At 47.8% G+C, this 20,229-nt stretch overlaps 3 protein-coding genes across 3 annotated transcripts; all 3 read left to right on the top strand.

Moving 5' to 3' along the window:
* The first annotated feature begins 9,550 nt into the window (after positions 1–9,550).
* On the top strand, positions 9,551–13,021 carry F4817DRAFT_278752 (uncharacterized protein). The gene is made up of 5 exons (XM_049299521.1): positions 9,551–9,755; positions 9,811–9,865; positions 9,924–11,469; positions 11,537–11,652; positions 11,726–13,021. The coding sequence occupies exons 1-5, from the start codon at positions 9,686–9,688 to the stop codon at positions 12,837–12,839; spliced, it is 2,901 nt and encodes a 966-aa protein (XP_049161842.1). The 5' UTR covers positions 9,551–9,685; the 3' UTR covers positions 12,840–13,021.
* Positions 13,022–13,315: 294 nt separating this feature from the next.
* On the top strand, positions 13,316–13,949 carry F4817DRAFT_328238 (uncharacterized protein). The gene has a single exon (XM_049302136.1). It carries the CDS (start codon positions 13,506–13,508, stop codon positions 13,905–13,907), a length of 402 nt encoding a protein of 133 aa, XP_049161843.1. The 5' UTR covers positions 13,316–13,505; the 3' UTR covers positions 13,908–13,949.
* A 3,489-nt stretch (positions 13,950–17,438) lies between these two features.
* On the top strand, positions 17,439–19,645 carry F4817DRAFT_278917 (putative versicolorin reductase). Its single transcript, XM_049299522.1, has 2 exons — positions 17,439–18,944; positions 19,036–19,645. Exons 1-2 carry the CDS (start codon positions 18,170–18,172, stop codon positions 19,068–19,070), a joined length of 810 nt encoding a protein of 269 aa, XP_049161844.1. The 5' UTR covers positions 17,439–18,169; the 3' UTR covers positions 19,071–19,645.
* Positions 19,646–20,229: the final 584 nt, after the last annotated feature.

The following is a 20,229-nucleotide window of genomic DNA, read 5'->3' on the forward strand; positions in this document are numbered from 1 at the left end:
ACAAAAGAGAAATGAATAAAATTTTATATCTATTCTTCTTGGGAGCGTGTGTTTCAGTCTAGTGATGCGTTAAGTACGAGGTGTCTAGCAATAACATGACCTATGTGACCAACCTATCTTGTGGTTTTACTTTGTAGGTTATTTTATTTATATACTGATGCTTGTAGCTAGTATTTGTAGAATATAGAGTAGTGGGTGCTGATATTTGGAATACCTAACTGAGTAATCTTTAGGAAGTTAAGGACCGATACTATAGCACGGTTCTCATTCTTGCGATTTATTTGCGCCGTCTTCCTCCCACTAGTCAGAAAGAAGCTTAAGCTATCAAGACCTGTATTTTTGTAAAGGCGTCTTTTATGTTGTAGTGTATAAAGGATAAAAGATCCGCAGCACGTGAGTCTAATATTCTATTATCTTGCTAACGTTTGCACCTGTCAGGGTATAAGGGGGTTAGGGGTAGCTACAGGGGTCTATCTACTATATAAGGGGCGCGCAGCGCCCTCGTAAGAGGATAGAAGGCCAAGCGTTACTAGTTCAATACCTACTATCTATCCTGACATTCACTCTGTGTATGACAACCATCAAAGGGTATCTCTGACAGCACCACGTGTTGGGAGGGATAACTCGAGTGGTGGCTTGCAGCCTTCCTCCCATAGCTTCCATTTGATAGTTGTATTTGCCCGGTGATCGCCAACGAGGGGTGCTAGAGCGACATCCTATGACCCTATATGAGTCTACTCGGGTTGCCTATAATCTAGGGACCAGGAGCTTGGTATATATCCTATCAAGGATAGGGAAGCTCGTAGTGCTCGGTCCTTACCCCCTCTTTAGGCTAATCAAGCTTAGTATAGGTGCGGCGACAACAGGTGGTCGAGCCGTTATGATAGTTCTGTAGGGCCTTTGTCGTCGTCCATAGGGCCTTTGTCGTCGTCCATAGGGCTCTCTGTTCGGATTTCGGCAAGTCCAGGTGTAGACGTCTGCTTCCAGCTATGTGCCATCCCAATCCTAAGCTGTTGTATCCTTCTTATCAAATTGAAGTGTGTTAGAGTCCATAATTAATTACATTCCACCTGTGATTAGGCACTAGGTTAATCGAGTCTTTTGGTCCTTGGTGTATGGCCTTAGCTATGCTTGTTCAAGTGTCATCTCTCGTTGGCGAGTTAACTCCTTCAGTGCCCTAGTGACACCTTGCAAGAGCTCCATCAGACAGTCTGAGGCAGCTAAGCCTTCTTATCGCTCACTCTTAGGTCCATTGTTCATCTCTTGTCCGTACGTATCCAAGTCTACCCCATGTAACCCCGGCGCTATAGTAGTTGAAGATTCGGTAGTCATCGTCGTGTGGCCTTCGGTATGTAAAGGACGAGTTCGCGCAACCTATATCCAATTTTCCCTCTCTTCCTATCTGCTCCTTCTCAAGTCTTGAAACTATTGTCGGCGCTTTAGAAATATGTCGTAAAATCTCTCTGAATAAAACACGGTAGTGTTGTATCGCAGCTTGTTGTAGTCGGCCCCGGGTTCTTTCTCTTAGCCATCAAATATCCTCTTCCACAAAAGGCAAACCCCTTTTTAATCTTCTCATGTATCTTTATAATGCGTCCATAGTTCATAACTGTTTATTCTTCTTCCCATCGCCGTCGGTGGTTCCTATTATCCACTCTTTCTCAACCAGTCCGGTCACCGCCCCCCTCCCACGGAGTCCGAAATGGTGGCATGAAGCTCCGGCTTGTGATACGTGCGTCCTCGGGGCATGCGTATAGTCGAATCAGTATAGTAGTGTACAACGGAGGGATCCAAATCTACCGGATATCCTCGTATAGATATATCCGTGAGAAAGTTCGTTCGGCTCGAGATAATCACTCCTCTCCGTCATATGATAACTCATAAGTTAGTCGGACGAGAACGCGCGGCTATGTCGCTTGCCGCAGCATTATTTGGATGTTTTACACTGCAGACAGTAGAAATACGGAGCACATATACTCACCGCAAGTGTCTCGGTGCCGATAGGGGCAGGCATTCAAGGCTCTGCCGTCTCTCGAACAAGGCAGGATTTTCCCCTGCTACTTACGCCCACTTGCTTCCGCGAGCCGTCATATTGCAGAAAGCCTGCATATGAGAAGGGTCATACGTAAACAGTGAGTACGCGTTCTAGATTGGGAAAAAATGTGCTTGTCTTTGGATCTATAGAACATCTCGTATAGACGAACCCGCCAGCCCCGATGAGGTATCTTACTTGACCCAAACAAATTGCTCCTTTTCCAAGCCCAGTACAAGCCCATAATAAACATGGCAGCATGTGTATTCTGGTTTAATTCAAGCTACGTGGATGTCTTATAATGTGCATGGCTGCGTACGACGTATTCTATTGTTTTAGGCTGCCACCCGTATGCTTTAGAGACTGTTACTGGTCGATAGCAAAGAGCGACTATATTTAGTCTTCGTAGCAGGTTTAGAAACGCGGGGTTCTGCTCGTCTTCTTATTTAATAGAAGACATGCCCCTTAAATTCTAGTTCCCAAGAAACTTTAGTTTCTTTCCAAGTAATTATCATATTAAGAAATGCTATAGTAAACCGGGCACCACAACTGTCTTTACGCTGCTAAGCAACAATTATTTTGATTAATAATTAATGTAGATATGAAATATGGGCCAGTCACATAAGACATTTGGAATTCCGCAAATAACTGCGGCATCTCTATACTTCTACCTATTCCTGCTCGTTAGCAACGCCAACAAACGTCAGCATGCCCCCTATTTGCCGCTAGCCTCTACTGACTCAGAACCATATATCGGGCATATAAAATGCGATTCCCGCCTGCATTAATAGTGCTTAGGTGAAGTAATCCAGTCCACCTCCCGTCGGTTCTGTATATGTGATAGAGTCAGAAGTAATGTGACAGGTAAGCAGCACGCAACCTCCATATGATTACGTATGCTTATTATGCAGTCGTTTCTTAGCACGCCCGAAATCTGTGGTAAGCGATGTAAGGGGAGGGGGAAGCGTCCCGACTGGGTGGAAAAGGCGCTCTATTACTCGATCTCTGTCCCAAGTGCCGGCGCCATCGAATCATAGATCGGTAAATCGGCATCAGACGTCGACGAACGGACATAGTGAGCACCGATGCCTAGAGTTGCATCGCCGATTTACGTAAGTCATCGTATAGAGAGTTTTCATGTTAATCAAGGGCTAATTAGGTGCTATAGTATATGATCTCTAGAGTCTATGCTAGGAATTGAGACAATCTACCAAGTGGTTACCTGATACGTTTATATCACCCAAGAGGTAAGTAAATATATATTATTAAACTTAACTAAGTTAAGTACCTAATATACCTATATAGCTAGCTAGGTAGGTACCTAGGTATGTTGGCAATATCGAAAGAATCCATATCCAAGCGGAGAGGTCTAGTAGTATTCGGCGAATGCTACCTCCGTCCTTTCCGATGGTGCTGAATCGGACTACTATTACTTTATGAAGAAAGTAGTAGGCCAACTCACCAACACTCATAGGGCTAAGCACTATCAAAGACGCCCGGTGGAGCACGGTATCTTCCCCATACTTTATCCCTGTGCTCGAATCGGCCATCAGTGGAATGGCCAAAGTCTAAGCATAGCGGAGTTTATTGGTAGATTTCCCGCGAAGTGCTCAGTTCTAGGAGTGAAGTCCCATCTCTAAGTTGGGGGTCCGTGGTGGGTCGTCCGTTCGAGTCCGGGACACGGGAGGAGACATGGCTGCCCGAGAACTGCGTCAAAACCGAGTCCCTGCTTACGCGTCAAAGAACAAAAGAGGGTTGCGTCCTAAGAGATAAAGATGCTGCGCTGAAGCCGGCATATTTTCAACATTCAACATTATCGCGAAGGATCTCCTTTTCGCAAAGTGAGAGAAGCAGGATTCCCAACGTCCCGAATTCGGTAAATGAGATCTATGGCTTCATTATCATGACCTACCTGAGCGGCGCCCGAATTGGATGGATCGGAGTAACTAACTTCAGCCTGGGAGGCCGTCTTACATTGCTGGATTATTCACTTTGCTCGCCTCGCTTGGCCTCAGCTAATTCGAATAAAGTCGATCGAGTCTCCAGGACGAATCGAAAGATCGGACCGGAAATGGAAATATGAAAACCATCGTGGACATCGTTAATTCCCTTTCAAGGTTTAGTTGCTACTGTTGAATACCAACTATGCCAACTCACATTATCGTCTAGCCGGCCTACGATGTACAGAAACATCTTCGTCGATTTACTCTAACCCTAAGAATGAGGATGCGGTTGGATGAGATCCGAGCACTACTGGTGTCTTCGATCATGCCCAAGATGCAGACCTAACTTGGCAGGCTTGCAGGAATAGAATGCCGAGCGACCACATCAGCACCATGGCTAGCCACATTACCTTACAACACATTCGGGTTTTACAACCCGAAGCAGTACTACAAGTCGTCGACAATTCAAGCAATAGAAGGGATTATTTTCGTTGAACATTACTAGTTTGCTCCATTTCTATTTTCTGCCTTGGGCATACACAGCATACCTTGGATGCCATACCTATAGTGACCACCAACGCATCCAAGCCACTCCTTGTGACCTTTCACAGGGAAGTATGCCATCAGCTTTTACGGGGACAGAAAAAACATATCGGAATTGGAAGCATAGCCCCGCCGCCCACAGCTAGTTCGGCATATTCCTAGCAAGGATAAAGAGCGAAGGAATTATCTGATCCAGTTACACAGCATCTGTACGAAATGCGGCGCCGACAGCTAAACCGTCACCCCGAGAGGGCGTCGCCTCTCGCCCCAATAGGCTGTATTTGTTAGAGGAGCGATTGCGGCTGCGCTGCAAAATGGATACGCACTATGTCCCTTACTTCTTCCCTCTGGTAGGAGACCTATCGGAAGAGGAGGATCGCGGGAAAAAAAGAAGAAGATAATGATTACCATCTAGGGCGATCTAGGCGTGGAAGCTTCTGTTGTCTAGATCCTCACAGGCGCCACTACACTCCCTGAAAAAAGCACTGTAGTGCGACACGTCCAGTCTTAATTCCTGTAAGACCCCTCAGCTTCTGCGCTGTACGACAGAACATACACAGAGAATTCACAGATCCCGATGTTCTCAAGTCACCGCAACTTCTCGGGGATTGAAATGGACAATATTGCTGTTGGTCTACCCGTCTTGTATTCGGATACGAACTATTGGAAAATAGATTGAGACTCACGAGGCCATGCCCATGGACGATGGTACATAGTCGTTGCAATGCGCCGACATCGTAGCGACTGCGAAACGGGAGAGTGCCGATCCTTACATCTCACACATCTCCCTCGTCTCTCCCTTGGCCAAAGGGACGAAGGCTCGTGGGGGGGGGAAATTACGGCTGTGGCTGCGGCGGTTGAGATCCCGACGCCTCACACGTATTCTACTCAATTAAGGGACATTTTACATCCTGAAATCCACCCCGAGTCCGAAGGGGCGCCGAGTCTTGCACGAGTCTTGCACTATCCCGACGAAAGAGTGGACACGCTTGGACGATGTGGCGTAAGCCTAAAACGATTAATGGAATACATGACGCGGGAGAGGCGGGAGAGGCGGATAGCTAGTCCAGGATCTAACTAGGATATAAGGGGATGCTATAGGGTGCTATCGCTGCAGGAGAGAGTCACAACTTGGCTCGCTTTCGCTTCATTCTTTCTTCCGGTCGGGTCATGTATGGTCACGTATGAATAACTTATGAACACATGCACTAGGTAGATTAAACAGGCATAATATTGATCTGCGGGTGAGGCATCGGTCGCCGTCGAGTGGGTAAGTGTGGTGAGTATTGCACGCCTCGTCGGGTCTTGTCCCGGAGATCAGCACGGAGTTTAGGACTGCAGTTATACGGATCGGCCATATGTTTATACTGCGTGAACAAGTCACAAGAACTCTCTGTCCAAGCCAAGCCGGAGGCCGTAACACTTCAGTGAGACAAGAGAGAGCCGCCTTCCGCTGGGCATACACTGGAAATACGTTGTGTATATACTTGGACGCATTGAGTTCATAGAATGCACGAGATGAGCTCAACCCACCTATTCGCAGCATGGACCCCTTTTAACCATTGCGTGAGGGAGGAACAAGGTTTAATCACCACTTTAGCTGCACAGAAATTCGAATGTAATTCAAATGCACGGAGTATGGAGTATGGAGTATAGGTAGGGTGTGGAAGATAGAGGCTGGCTGTACTTGGACAAACGCCCAAGCTAATAAGGCGTCAATCTATCATGTATCTATCGAGCATGCGGGAAGGAATTAAAGTCTAAAACAAGGTGTCAGTATTGTTGCAACTAGCGGCAACTGATCATAAACGAATGTTGTACTAGAGTAACCTCAAACCTTACGAGGGAGCGCCAAAGATGTCGAGGCCGACCTAGTTGGATATTTCCCGAAGCCAAGACTTTTTTCGTCTACTCAACCTTTGCCTTGTACCTCGTGCCTTTGGTGGGACGTGGGAATTACATTATACATACTTACAGCTAAGCACTTACAGCTAAGCTGATAGGAATCCGCGGGATGAGGGGGGAGCTAAGAAGAAAGGAATAGTGCCAACGATGACAACAACCCGGATTATACCACGCGAATGCCTAAGAATAGATTTAAGGCAATACCAGGGACACGGAATACACAGAACACGGGACACGGAACACGTATGGTTAGGGCGGCCCGACAGTTTGGTTATGCTATTGTTTGAAAGGACTACTATGTAAACGGCGAATCAGGACTAGCAAAAGGACTAATAAGTAGCCTTCCTGATTAGGGGAATTCCTTCAGAGTGTGCCCCAGTGTATTGGATCTCTATCCAATCTCTTTCTGATTATTATTTCTTATATGAAGGTCATCGAAAAACTGGCTGTTTCTGATTTGCTACGATGAGATTGATGTTGGTACCATGGCGGCGATCAAGAGCTGATTGTCAAATATATAATCTCATCTCTACTCATATCTTATCTTATGTGTTATGAGATCCTTCGAACGCGCCAGACCGACATGCGTTCAACATCGCGAGGATCTACCTTGGTAGTGAGATTGGGATGTATTCAAGTAAAGATAGTTGCACGCACGCGGTTAAGCACGATGTTGCGCAAACTATATGTATACGTGGGTATACTTGGTAAATTGTACTATTGCGTGCATATAGGCACACTTACATACCTACCTATACATATGTAGATGTCGGGCCCTTTAATCTATGCAACATGTAGCTTGACGTAGCAAGAGAACTGCGGCGATATATAGATGTGGTGAAAAGGAAGAAGAGCTTATTTACATGATTATTTGCACATGCTTCAAATTACGTTAAAAATATAAAAAATAAACCTCTAACCTAGAATGTTCGATATTACATAGCTCTGTAACAGTCCGTTAAGTGGACATTGATGCTTAGCCAATTTGACTCGAGTTTATTTCGTGGAGATTCGTGGAGGCGGGAAGCAAGATTCACCAGTGATGTGGACGCGAACAAAAAGTCATGGTTACACTTTAAGATTTCCCGAACAGCAGCTAAACACCGACGCTTCGATACAGCTGAGAGGGCTGATGCATGATAGAGGCACAGAATAGGACCAACTAGGACTAATCGGGGAGTGTTACTTAACGTACGCGTTCATCTTATCAATAAGCCGGGGTTTAAAAGAGTCAAAAAGTCGTGCATGTGTATATTGTGTGTGTGTGTGTGTGTGTGTGTGTGTAAGTGTGTGTGTGTGTGTGTGTGTGAATATGTATATGTGTGTCATATATGTGTGCCATAACTGGTGTGGTATGTAGGTATGTATGTTCAGCTTGTTGTTACTTTACTGTTACTTTATTATTTCGTCGTGAACAACACTACTGTAACAGTTCTACTACGTTTAAAAGTCCGCGATAGAAAACTAAAAACGCCAATAACAGCTATGATGCTAGTCTATTATATTCATTTCATAATACCAATTTGGAAGAAAAGCCTAGAAAGCTATAGTAGGGAAAAAGGATGATGCCGAGAAACGAAAAATAAAAACGATCAAGTAACTAGGTCCCTGTTGCTACATATCAGGGTTTGCTTCGGCCCTTGGACGCGCAGATCTTTGCTGCACGTCTCGGTACTAGGAACCCTGTATGCAACCACGAGGTTGGATCTTACATACTCCCAGCTCGACCACCATACAGCACAGCTTTCCCGAATCCACCAAGCCTGGAACGGTCCCTCAACCACTTGTAATCGCAATCGCGCGAGTAGGGCGAACTACTATAGGCGAACGATCGTAGGCGATCATAGGTGTGGGTTTTTTTCATGTGTCCTTCGCTCGCTTACATCTCATGCGCCAACCTTTGGATGACAGCCTAGGTAAATGACCCCTAGCGCCATCATACCCTTCACCCAACCGCCTGTCAAAAAAGTGCCCGACTTCGAGTGATTCCCCTCGAATAGGCATCTAGAACCACCTGAGAGCTTAGGTACCAAACAGCGATGCGGAAGACTATGGTCATGGCTAATCGAATCCTTGTCGACCTTGATGTCCCTTTCGAGCTGGCTCCTACGTTGAAGATAATGCCATATCTGTCTCAACGCTCTGCTACCCATTGCCGCTTATACCTGTATAAGGTATGCCTAACGTCTACCTAACGTGTATAAGCACATAGGAACGATGTGCGGATTTGGTGGAAGCTTTGGCTAGTGCCGCAGGACCTTAACGTCTACTTTCTATTGCTACCGGGTCTCTTGGTGGTGTCCGTCTCCTTGGGAGAGAGAGATCGGGTTACAGCGCTCCCAATAAGCTAATGTAAACTTAGACACTCGCATTAGCTCGGGAAAATATATCTTTTCCTTTCGCTCTGACTACGTGTTAGTCAACACCGCAAGATTCGTTTTGCTGTCTCTGCTGTCTCCAGGACGATGTCTGTGTTTCTTACTCGCGCACATCATCGTTATATTGCCCCCTCCATCCCAGGGGCAGGGGTCATAGCTCTCGAGCCGTACCTGGATATAAGTATTCGATGGCGGCTGAAAATGTCTAGGCTAGGCCGGGCATTTAATTGTGTGCCACAACCCCCCCGTGTCTAAGATACTTGCTTCCCTTTGTACATCCAAATCTCCTTCCCGGGTGGTAGGGATTGGTATTAGGAAGACCAGGAAGACCAAGAGAGCTGCATCGCCTGGTCCACTGGTGATCCACTGGTCCACATACACTTGCACTTATACACTTACATTCACACTTTGTACTCTCTACTTCCCCATTATTACATGGGTAAGCTTCTTGTACCCCTGTGTCTTGCTGATAGACCCGAGATGGATAACCTTTTCTCTCTCGCTCTCATATTTAGAAAGCCATAATCCGGATAAGTCTGATTCATACACGTTCGATGTAATTTCTGCGTACATGTATTGTTTGACTGCGTACGGTACATATCGTTAGAATTCATTTATCCTCCTAACATATCCAACCTGACCTTTCCCTCCCCTGCATCCCCCTCACCTTGATATTTAGTGTCTAGCCTTTTGTATCCTCTCTCTCCTCCTGTATAGACGAGCTTTCCTGGTTTTGTTTTTTATTTTTCACTTTACCTACGACCACTTCTTTGGGTAGAAGATTTATAAGTCTCTGGGAGTCTTCGCGGGTGTTCACATCCTTGATATGAGCGAGACTGGACCAAGATAACCATCTTGATCTCACCTGACCTGAACCTACCACGATGGTGTTTTGTGCATACTGCGGAAAGAGCTTTACGCGCAAGGAGCATCTAGAGAGACATATCCCAAGTCGTGAGTGATACTCATTTGCTCTAGAGACTAGTGAAACTGACGCTCGGTGCTATAGACACAAACGTAAAACCGCACAGATGCAGTGCGTGCCAACTGTCCTTCGCCCGAAGGTTTGCTCTTTGACCCTGCGTCTACATATTCAACTATATGCTCATCGAACTACTACAGGGACTTATTACAAAGACATCACTCAACATATCATGAGGCCCGAGATCCTATGGAACCCCTGCCGGGCGGTGTTCCGACGGTAGCAGGACGAACACCCATTGCGTGCCTTAACTGCGCACAAGCTAAGACGGGTTGCGACAAGAGAGTTCCATGCGCACGGTGCGCTGATAAGAATCTCGAATGTCAAGCGCGGTTTGCGCGACGTTCTTCAAAAGCTGCCTTGAGGGCAGCGCAAGCAACAGCTGCTATGAGCAGTACTCCAAACCAGATCACAATACCGCCGCAAACTTCACCAACAACACCAGCCACAACAGTTAACCCTGCCTTTATGGATATAGACCAAAGTGTGGTCAAGCAGGATCCGCCAATAAAAACCTCTATGTCCCCCGAAAATAGCTGTAATGCTATGACAATCGACCCACGAATACAACAGCATGAGAGCCCCGCCAAGAAAAACTCCCCGGCGAACTCTCAAATGAGCTCTGACGATTTCCCATCTCCTCACCCAAGAGTAGAGGGTCTTGACGACTTTCTTCACTTGGGCAACGATTTTATACCACAAGAACCGAATTATCAAGACATGCTGGTTTGGTCTGAGTACCCCTTAGACCTCGACATGTATACCAATAACATGCCTCTCACTCAAGCCGACGTCCCCATGCCCACTTTTAACGAACTTAGCGATATTTCATCTAATTCAGAACATATGAGCTCCTCAAGAGGGTCTATACACACGAGAAGCACTAGCATAATGTCTACGGGGGATTTCGAGTCCGCTATTAAATCTGTTGATATGACCTTGAATACCCCCACCGATACGATGATACCCGAGTTTGAAGTTGTCATCGCGGCTGAGGCTGCTTGGCCCCTGGCTCGGTGTAATCCACCTATATACTCAAATACGTGTCCGAGAACAGCTATCGTTCACTTAGAATGTTTGGAACAGAAATCGCGACAAGAAGGCACCTGGAGTGCCCTGGAGCAATATCTAAAGCAAGTCGACTGGGATGCAACCGACATGGCTTCGGTCATCCCCATGACCTCTCGCACTCGTGATAACATGCTCGCAATAACGCAGACGTTCCTCCACAAGGCCCTTGAAATTCATCGCGGAGGGGTTAATAGCCCAGTCAAGAGCTATACATGTTCAAGGTTGATGAGCTTCTTAGTTCTTCCGCCTTCCAAAATATTGGAATATTTCCTCCGCTCATACGTTCGAAATCTATCTTTCTTCTACTCGCTAGTCTCGGCCGGCTGCGTCGATCCCAATGAGATGCTCCAGAATAACCAGGCGGCGGCGCTTCTTGTCCTGCTCATGATCGCGCAGGGCGCCTCTGCTGTCCCTACGGCAGAAGCAAGGGCTCTCTCAGCTGGTCTGATTGAGACTTGCCGCATCTCGCTATTCGACATTATCGAGAAGGACATCGAGATGTGCGCCGACCCTACCGCGCTTCGATGCGCCCTGCTCTTCACGCTCCTCGGAGCCTGGAGCGGAGACAAGTGGCTTATGGACATAGCCATGGGCCAACGCGGCATGTATCTCTCGGTGAGCATCCAATAATGCAATCTCCCATCTTACACAGCTTCATGCCCCTAACCGAAATATCATGCAGATGCTAAAGCACGCCGGAATGTTCGAATCTCAGCCATCCATGATTCCCACGTTCAGTAGCTCCACCAATGCTGAGCTCCAATGGCGTTCATGGCTACACCGAGAATCCCAAAATAGGTATGTTACTTACGCCACCACATCCGGTATTTCAACCAATAGTCTTATGCAGTACGCTGATCTCTTTCAATAGGCTGGTGTATAATTTTGTCATGGTGGACCAAGAGCTTAGCTTGTTCCATGATACGGCACCAATGCTGTCAACCAGCGAGCTCTGCGCCCCCTTACCTGGTCCCGAGCTACTATGGATGTCGGCCAACGCTGACCAATGGGTCGCTGCCGTACAATCCATCTACGGCTGTACTGCAAACGTCAATCCCCAGCTTCTGACCACACCCCCTTCGCTCACCCCCTCCCTTTACGATCTGTTTCAGGATCTCCTGAATGATAACCTATCAAGGAGGCAGGGCAGCCTGACGCCACATCAATTGCGGCTTTTACTACATCCCCTCCAGTCCTGCTTATTCCACATCACACAGATGCTGTCATGCTTCTCGGATGTCATGGGTACACGGCGTATAGGTAACAGGACTGGCATAAAATCATCCTTCGAATCCCGTCGCGACGAAATCCAGGTTCTGCTCCAGAAGTGGTACGAGCTGACTATTACCTACTACAAGGCGAACCCGACATGTGCGACCAGCAAGACTAATCTAGTGCTCTACCACCTAATCTCCCTCAACGCGATTACAAATTTCCCGGAAATAGAGAGGCTGGCTCGGCGCGAAGGATTCGACGGTTCTTACTGGGAACTGTCCCTGCGCCACAAGCGCTGCATATCCCAGCGCGAGGAGGCTATCTTCCACTGCGGCCAGGTGTTCCGCCTGCTGCGGTTGATGCCGCGGGACCGGAGGCCTAGCTGGTGGAGCGCGGGTGTCTACCGCGCGACGCTGATCCTCTGGACGGATAGCGTGTCGCGGCTCGACCCCAACTTCCAGAAGCGCGACGAGTCGGGGCCGCCGGTACCCATCGACCAAGTGACGCCCGAGGACCCCGCCGTCATCACCTACCTGTGGAACGGCGACGGGGTGCCGGTGCTAACACACCAACGCGACGGCACTAGAGCCAGCCTCGAGAAGCCGGGCGACGTGCTCGAGTACGCCGTCAAGACCCTCGAGGACGGCGTAAGCTCCCGGTTCACCGACGGCGTCAGGCGGAAACTCGTGACGCTGAGCGGGAACTGGCAAGCCGACGGGCTTACCGGCGCGGGTGCTACCGTGCAGGCATCTGCTACAAGTTTATGTTAACACAGCTAGGCTAGCTGGTATATCTTGTCTTCTCTTCACGATATTGCTCTACGATATAACGTTTTATCTTCTTCTTTTTCTAATCCCAATGTCTTAAAATTATACGTTACACAACACATAACACACATATATACATATACACATTACATCATGGAGGTGACAATAGCGGTGGGACGGGGCGGGCTGGGGAGGGGCATGGAATCAAATCAGAGATAAAAGGGGCATAGCGCAAACTAAGGTACACCAGCGCTGGCACATATACCCACGAGGACAGGACAGGAAAGGAAAGGAAGGGAAGGGAATACCGGGCGTGGGGAAGGACAGACTAAGATGATGATCATGATGCTTACCGGCTTCGCGTCGTCGCAGTGACGTTAAAGTAAATGGATGGAAGAAAGGCATCCTAGGCGTTCGGGAAGGGGGATCGGATCTCTTGCTTGACTTGGGCGGAAGTGGGACGATCAGTCAAAGACAGACAGACAGACAGACAGACAGACAGATATTGGCGATTGCTTACGGTGGTTGGGACTAGGCTCAGGATAACGTGTCAGATACAGATACAGATACAGATACAGGGGGTAAGGGGACTAGTTATCTTGCCCGTCTATCTATCTGTGTATATTCGCCCCCGGTCAGGGGCAGAAAGGGGGTTTCGGCGCGTACGGTATGGATGGAACATGCGGTTGCTTGCCTGCTTGCCTGCTTGTGCCTGCTTGCTTGCTTGTCTGCTTAGATGAACTTGGAATAGACAGCCGGTTTTTTTTCTTCTTCTTCTTCTTCCGCCTTCTTTCCCGACCTCATCTTATCTTACTTCTTACTGCGTACGCGTACATGGGAGCAAGCATGTCAATTCACGGTAGCCTGAGAGTGCGGGAAATTATTTTTCTTACTTTTCTCACTACTTTATTTCAGCGTTATACATATTTACATAGGTATTTACATGTAGCATTATTACAGACTTATTACACATCTTTACAAATCTTCGTTTCCATCTTTGGGGCTTCCCAAAATTTATTTTTTTGTTTTGTCTTCTTTTCTTCTTTTTTTTTTTTCCCTTGCACATCTTAACTTAAAGCAAGGAGTCCTTGTATGAGGTATACGAGGTCTAGTATAACCTCGATAAACCCGGGAAGGGGGTATTATTAAGCTATCCAGACGCTATACCTCGACTACGGTGGGAGAGGTCGATCTTGACTTATCGATGCGAACACGACGTCAGCCTTCCATCGATCATTAATCAATCTTACTTCCACGGCACGCTGCGGGCATGCGGCATAGCATCGCTGTCCTGTCCTGTCCTGTCCGTTCCTTGCCTTTGCTTCGGCTTCGCTTCCCATGTGGGAGTCTTTCTCCAGTATCTCCGCGATTCCCCGCCCCCCAATCTCCCTCCCCTCCCCCCCTCACCCCCCATAGTTCCATGTATCTATCCATCTATCAATCAATCAATCTATCTATCTGCCATAGCTAATCTCCCGTCAAATTCTCGCCTCTGCATGGCGCCGGCGAGATGCTAGGGCCCCCGGGGGCAAGGGCAGGGTACATATCTCGCCTAATTGCGCCGAAGCTAGGACGAGCTGTGATGTGGCGGACGCCACGACACGCCCTTCCGAAGCGCGCTGCGGGTATGATTCGAGAAGGGGAACACAACACGGCAGCTGCGCGTTAATCGTTAATCAACGGCGGGCCAAGCCACAATTGCCCGTCTTGGGGTGCTGGTGCGCCCACGCCCACGCCCACGCCCACGTATTCCGTATATCTCGTATTGTCGGCGCGTATCCGTTCTCGTGCCTAGACAGATAGATTAACTAACCCTTAGTTGCTTGGCTAGTGTGTGCCTACGTACGTGCGCGTGGGTGTGGGTGGAAGGTCTACGGCTCGGAATCGAACCGGACGGCTGACACCCCCTTTTGCCTACGGTAGCCTCCCGGGTCGCCGGCACGAACGACGATGCTAGCGCTGCTGGTTACCGCCTGTAGCGTGGGTATACATGTCGTTGATGTGGTATACGTACATACACGCATACAGGTTAAATATGCACGTGTGGTCAGCATCTGCCTAACCTATCGAACCATCTCTCTCAGTGTTCATTCGTAAGGTAGCTTTGTTATCTCCGCCGTTAGTGTTTTCGTTATTACCCGTATGGTCGAGGGGTGAGCTGACCTCAGCCTCCTTATTCGGAAAACATGTCGCAGGGACTCTTCCCCGCTATGCTTAGGTCTTCTGTAGCGTCCTCGCGCGCGCGCGGTGTGTGTGTGTCAGATTATCACCGACAATTAGCGTATATCGTGTCTGATGAAATAGCGTATATCGATGCCGGTAGTTGGTTCCGATATCTTAAGTTACATCCGTGACGGGTTACATTTCTTAAGTAAGTAAGGTAATATGCAGCCAAGTCTTGTTACAGATCCGTAACAGCTCGGAAGAATCTAGCCCACCCCTCGTACTCAGGTCGAGGACATCGGTTACACCTACATATGTGACCTACATATGTGACCTTCGATGCACTCGCTACCTCAGTATAAGTAAGTTAAAAGGCGTGCTATTATTGGAGTCACGTATGAATATTTGGCTTATTAACTCCTAATTAAGTTATATTATAAGTTTCGAATATTCTGGCCCTCGTTCTTTGCTCGGGGAAATAAGCATGTAAGCAGAAGCATCTTAGACCCCGGAATGCTGGAGTTCGGATTAGACTATCTTCCTAGTGCTTAGATCAGCCGGGGAGAGGGCGAATACTACTCTGATATGAACAGTACTGTGTACAACACTTATATTAACCCCCACGAGCTGTGAGATGTCATACATGAGTGTAGCGTGATAGATATCATGTAAAGTGATAGAGGGAGGGGTTTTTTCGACACGTATCGTGAAGTCTGCTTCTCTTGTTTTATTACTAAGGATCAACAACATCGGGTAGTTAAACCTTTTCTCGTGAATAACGAACGATAAACTTGATACATCCTTTTGAAACGTGAAAATGGCAACCTCCATAAAGGCTATTGCCAATTCAGTATGTAACGTGGATTCTATACACATCCTACATATTACAAGTGGGTATGTCGTTGTACGTGGTATTTATTAATGTAGCCGTGTAAGTAATCTCTTGGAACCCCCTAGTGTATATACATACTCGATCCCTGTCTCCCATCATCTGGTGTATGGAGAAACAAGGACAAGGGTTATGACGGGGGTAGCAATTCGGATTCGGATCTTTACCTAATGAGTATTGGTTACCAAGACAAAAGTCCAATGCGGCTATGAGCTTAAACCGATCTCAATTCATCATCATTGCGAGTTTTACAGGAAGAGGACTAGAGGATGGCCGTGGTGGCGGCCGGCGACGATGGATAGTAATGATTAAATATGCTATTCCATTCCGCCAATCATACAGAAGTTCTTTGCATAGTCCTCCTTCTGTCCTTCTGTGCCTAGACTTTGCCAAATCGTTCGAGCATGATGTGGTATTGTATTAATAGTATTGTTTGCTGCCTTACAAGTTACCAATAGTCGCAATTCGTTAGCTCCCTATTCGGACCCGAACTATTTCTCCATCGCCCCGGTAAACCGGCAAAAGGAATATCGCGAGCCACGTGGTTCCGTTAGAAACGATTCGGTATTCTCAAAAGTACGGGGGAATGATTATGCGATCGCGCCGGCCAGGTTTAACTCTTTCGCGATCACGAACTTCCCCTCTTCCTCCCCCCTCCCTCTTCCTCTGTGGCTTCATACCGTTTGTGGCGCTTCAGTCTAGCTCCTCCGATAACAAGGGAGCATTAATCCAACCCTCTCATCCGGCCGTAAGTGTGCATGATGATAACTAGAATAAGTTTGAAAATGCGTACCTATAAGGTTATATTACAACTTAAGTTGAGGATTCTTCTATCAGCTGAAAGTTGAAACTATTTCGCATTGGGTATGGCTTGATGAGCGTTCTTATCCCATATTCATCTTCAACAGCACCTATTTTCCGGTCGCCAAGTGCTTCGTTAGAGCGTTGGGCTTAGTCGAATGTGTCTTCATTCTTAACCAAGTTACTAACAAGACAACTCCTCGGAAATCAATACTTCTCATTCCAGATCTTCCAGATCCCTCGACCTTGCCACTTACCATTCGGGTGTCGTGTCTTGAATATAAACAGAGTATTCCAACGAAGGTATTTGATGTCTCGCTTCTCGCTTCTCGCCAATACTACTATGCCCGGAAGTCCGATGGGGGTGTAACTTCGGACAAGCCTTAGCTACCTACCTACCTGTAGCCACGTAAGCCAAGTACTCCCCTAAAGACGAGCCGCCGGCTAAGCTTCCAGGAGACGGAGGTTATCAACGCGACAATCTTCACTCAGTTGAGACCTCATCAGTTGGCGTTGAATCCTCCCCTCAACCACTGTGGTCATCCCTTTAATATATTTCAATATGCGTTGGCCGGGCTCACTTCACCTAATGAGGCCTGATCGACCCGCGCGTCGCGAACTTGAAACGGTCACTTAGTCAAGCTCAAGAGCATCTCCGTATCCTACCTTTAGAATCTTCGTGGAGGTCCGTAATGTGTGAAAGGCGTCTTGGGGAGCGGAGAGGGAGGCATAACGTCACATGACACGGCACGAGGGGTAATGTCTTAGATATAGGCATGTATTTCACATTCTAAAGGTCAAGTCAGTGTAGGTATATTGGTATATCAAAGAATTCGTCATAAAAATATGATGATGAATTGGTGATTGATCAACTCTCGCGCTTCGCGAGATGAGAATATACCGAGGTTACTAATATACACCAATCTAGATAAGAGCATAGTAGTGTACATTCTCGCCAGAGCGTTGGTAATATTCCCCTATTAATATCCGGGGTACTTCCCCATCTCCCTTATAAAACACATAGTAGAATCATACCTATAGTAAGTAGAATATCCGGGTCTCCTCAACCTCCAGTAAGACCTCCCTTCTCTTACCGCCTCCCTAGATTCCAAAGAGCGTCCCTGTGTCTGTCTGTCCGTCCGTCCGTCCCGTTAACTCCGCCCCCGTCCGCCACGATCTTGTCCGTCGTCATACGGATCTGGCTGCTTCCCCCCGGATTGGCGTAGCACAATCAGCGCTTCGGAGCTCCTTGGGGTTCAGCCTGCTATAAGACAACGCGAATAACAGTACCTGAAACTAAAAACCCACACGTCATCACCCCCTCCTCCCGCTCGTCTCATCTCATCTCATCTACTGCCATCGTTTCTTCGTCTTTGATTAGATTGCGAAAGAGTCTCCCCCCCTTTCTCTCATTTATATGCTCTACGGTCATTAGTCATTATAAAGACCTTGCTTGCATAATTCAACTGCTTTCGTCATCATGTCTTCCGCCGGTCCAATGAGCAACCAGGTCAAGCCCCTGGCCGGCAAAGTTGCCCTCATTACCGGCTCCGGGCGCGGCATCGGTAGGGGCATTGCCCTAGAGCTGGGTCTGCGCGGCGCTTCCATCGTTGTCAACTACGGACGCAGCTCGAGTTCCGCCGAGTCTGTTGTCAAGGAGCTAGCTGAGCTAGGCTCGAAGGCGGTTGCAATCCAAGCCGACATCTCGAAGCCGGCGGAGGTGGTCGCCCTTTTCGAGAAGGCCGTCGCGCACTTCGGCGGTATCGACTACGTCATCTCGAACTCGGGCATGGAGGTATGGTCCGAGGAGACGGACGTGACACCGGAGCTCTTCGATCAGGTGTTCAACCTAAACACGCGGGGGCAGTTCTTCGTCGCGCAGCAGGGGCTCAAGCATGCGCGCGAGGGTGGGCGTATCGTGCTTACGTCCTCGATTGCCGCGCAGATGGCCGGCGTGCCCAATCACGCCTTGTACGCTGGCTCTAAGGCTGCCGTTGAAGGGTTCACACGCGCCTTCGCCGTCGACTGCGGCAAGAAGCGCATCACCTGCAACGCCATCGCTCCTGGTGGCATCCAGACCGACATGTTCGACGAGAACAGCTGGCACTACGTTCCCGGTGGCTTCAAGGGCATGCCCATCGACAAGATCAAGGAGGGTCTTGCCAGTATGTGTCCACTAGGACGAGTTGGTGTCCCCGCCGATATCGGTAAGGCGGTCTACTGCCTTATTAGCGACGAAGGCGAATGGATCAACGGTGAGTTAGCTGCATTTTTTTCTCTCTTTTCTTTTTTCTCGATCCTTCCGCCAAGCTTATCTTAATTTCGTACCATGCTGACCGTTTGTAGGCCAAGTCATCCGTGCTTCGGGCGGTGGCACTTAGATAATGCAATCACACCCCCTTAATCTCCACTACGACGCTTCAGAGCTCACCGCGCTATCGAAAATAAGTTATCACACAAGTAGAATGGCAATTGTGGTAAATAGAAAGCATTGCAAAGATGGAATTCGAACTGTTAGCATTTATCTCACATGTATGGGATATTACTCGGTTTGACGAATCCGAGGACTAGACTATTATACTTATCACCTACGCTCATAGCTGCGCTTTTCGTGTTTACGCATTTTTCCATAAAGTGCCTATGTGACCGAAGTATCGTCCAATAGCATGCCACATGCCTACGGAAATATCACGGCGAGATGAGCCATAACGTTACTCGGATTTTGTATTTTCCTCCGAAGACAATATTTGCAGCTCAAGCGACCGATAGGATATCCAGTTTAAATCCGGAGGATGATGATACAGTCTATATGCGTGCTCTATGAGTTTGAAAGTATTGTATAGGTACTTACCTTGGTAGGTACCTATTTAGGTATTTAATGCTAGTCACGGTTTTCGTCAGCACCCGTACCAAAGTTGATGTTTATACGTATCGGTTACGCTGGGCATCTGGCTTGAGTCATATACGTTACCTATACGCCATAAAACTAATACGAGCAAGGCAGTAGGACAAGAAAAGGCATTTTATTGTCAATACTAACTTCTCGGATCATAGTCTCTAGCTTAGAAGACAGACTCGCGATCTAGTTCACAAGCGAGTAAAGCAAACACCGAATGAGGTCTCAAACGCAACGCAGTTGACCTACTCACCAACACGCGAAGATAAAATGTGCTGTTTTCCGTTCGTTCCGTTCAAGGTTTTATAAAATTGTTCTCGATCTCCGAGGCTAGATGATTAAGATAACGGTTAAGTGATGAAAAGGTGGGTTATAGTGAAATGAAGCCATCCACACGTAAAATGAGCGAGTTTCCTACAAGTTTGCTTCTCGTTGTCTACCTAGTTTATTCCATATATTTCCGGAGGGTGTTCCGAGCGAATGAAGCTGAAGTGAGGTGAGATAGCTGATGTAAAGGTAAGACCGAAGAGCCAGTTTCCATGTAAGCGTGTGTAAGCTAAAGTGATACATCTCATAAGGTAAGACGCGCGATGCATGTCTTATCATAACGTAACGATCCTGCCCTCGCATCGACTTACTGTGTG

This window comes from Daldinia loculata (assembly GCF_022478755.1).
Source record: "Daldinia loculata strain CBS 113971 unplaced genomic scaffold F4817scaffold_8, whole genome shotgun sequence".
Taxonomy (NCBI): Eukaryota; Fungi; Ascomycota; class Sordariomycetes; order Xylariales; family Hypoxylaceae; genus Daldinia; species Daldinia loculata.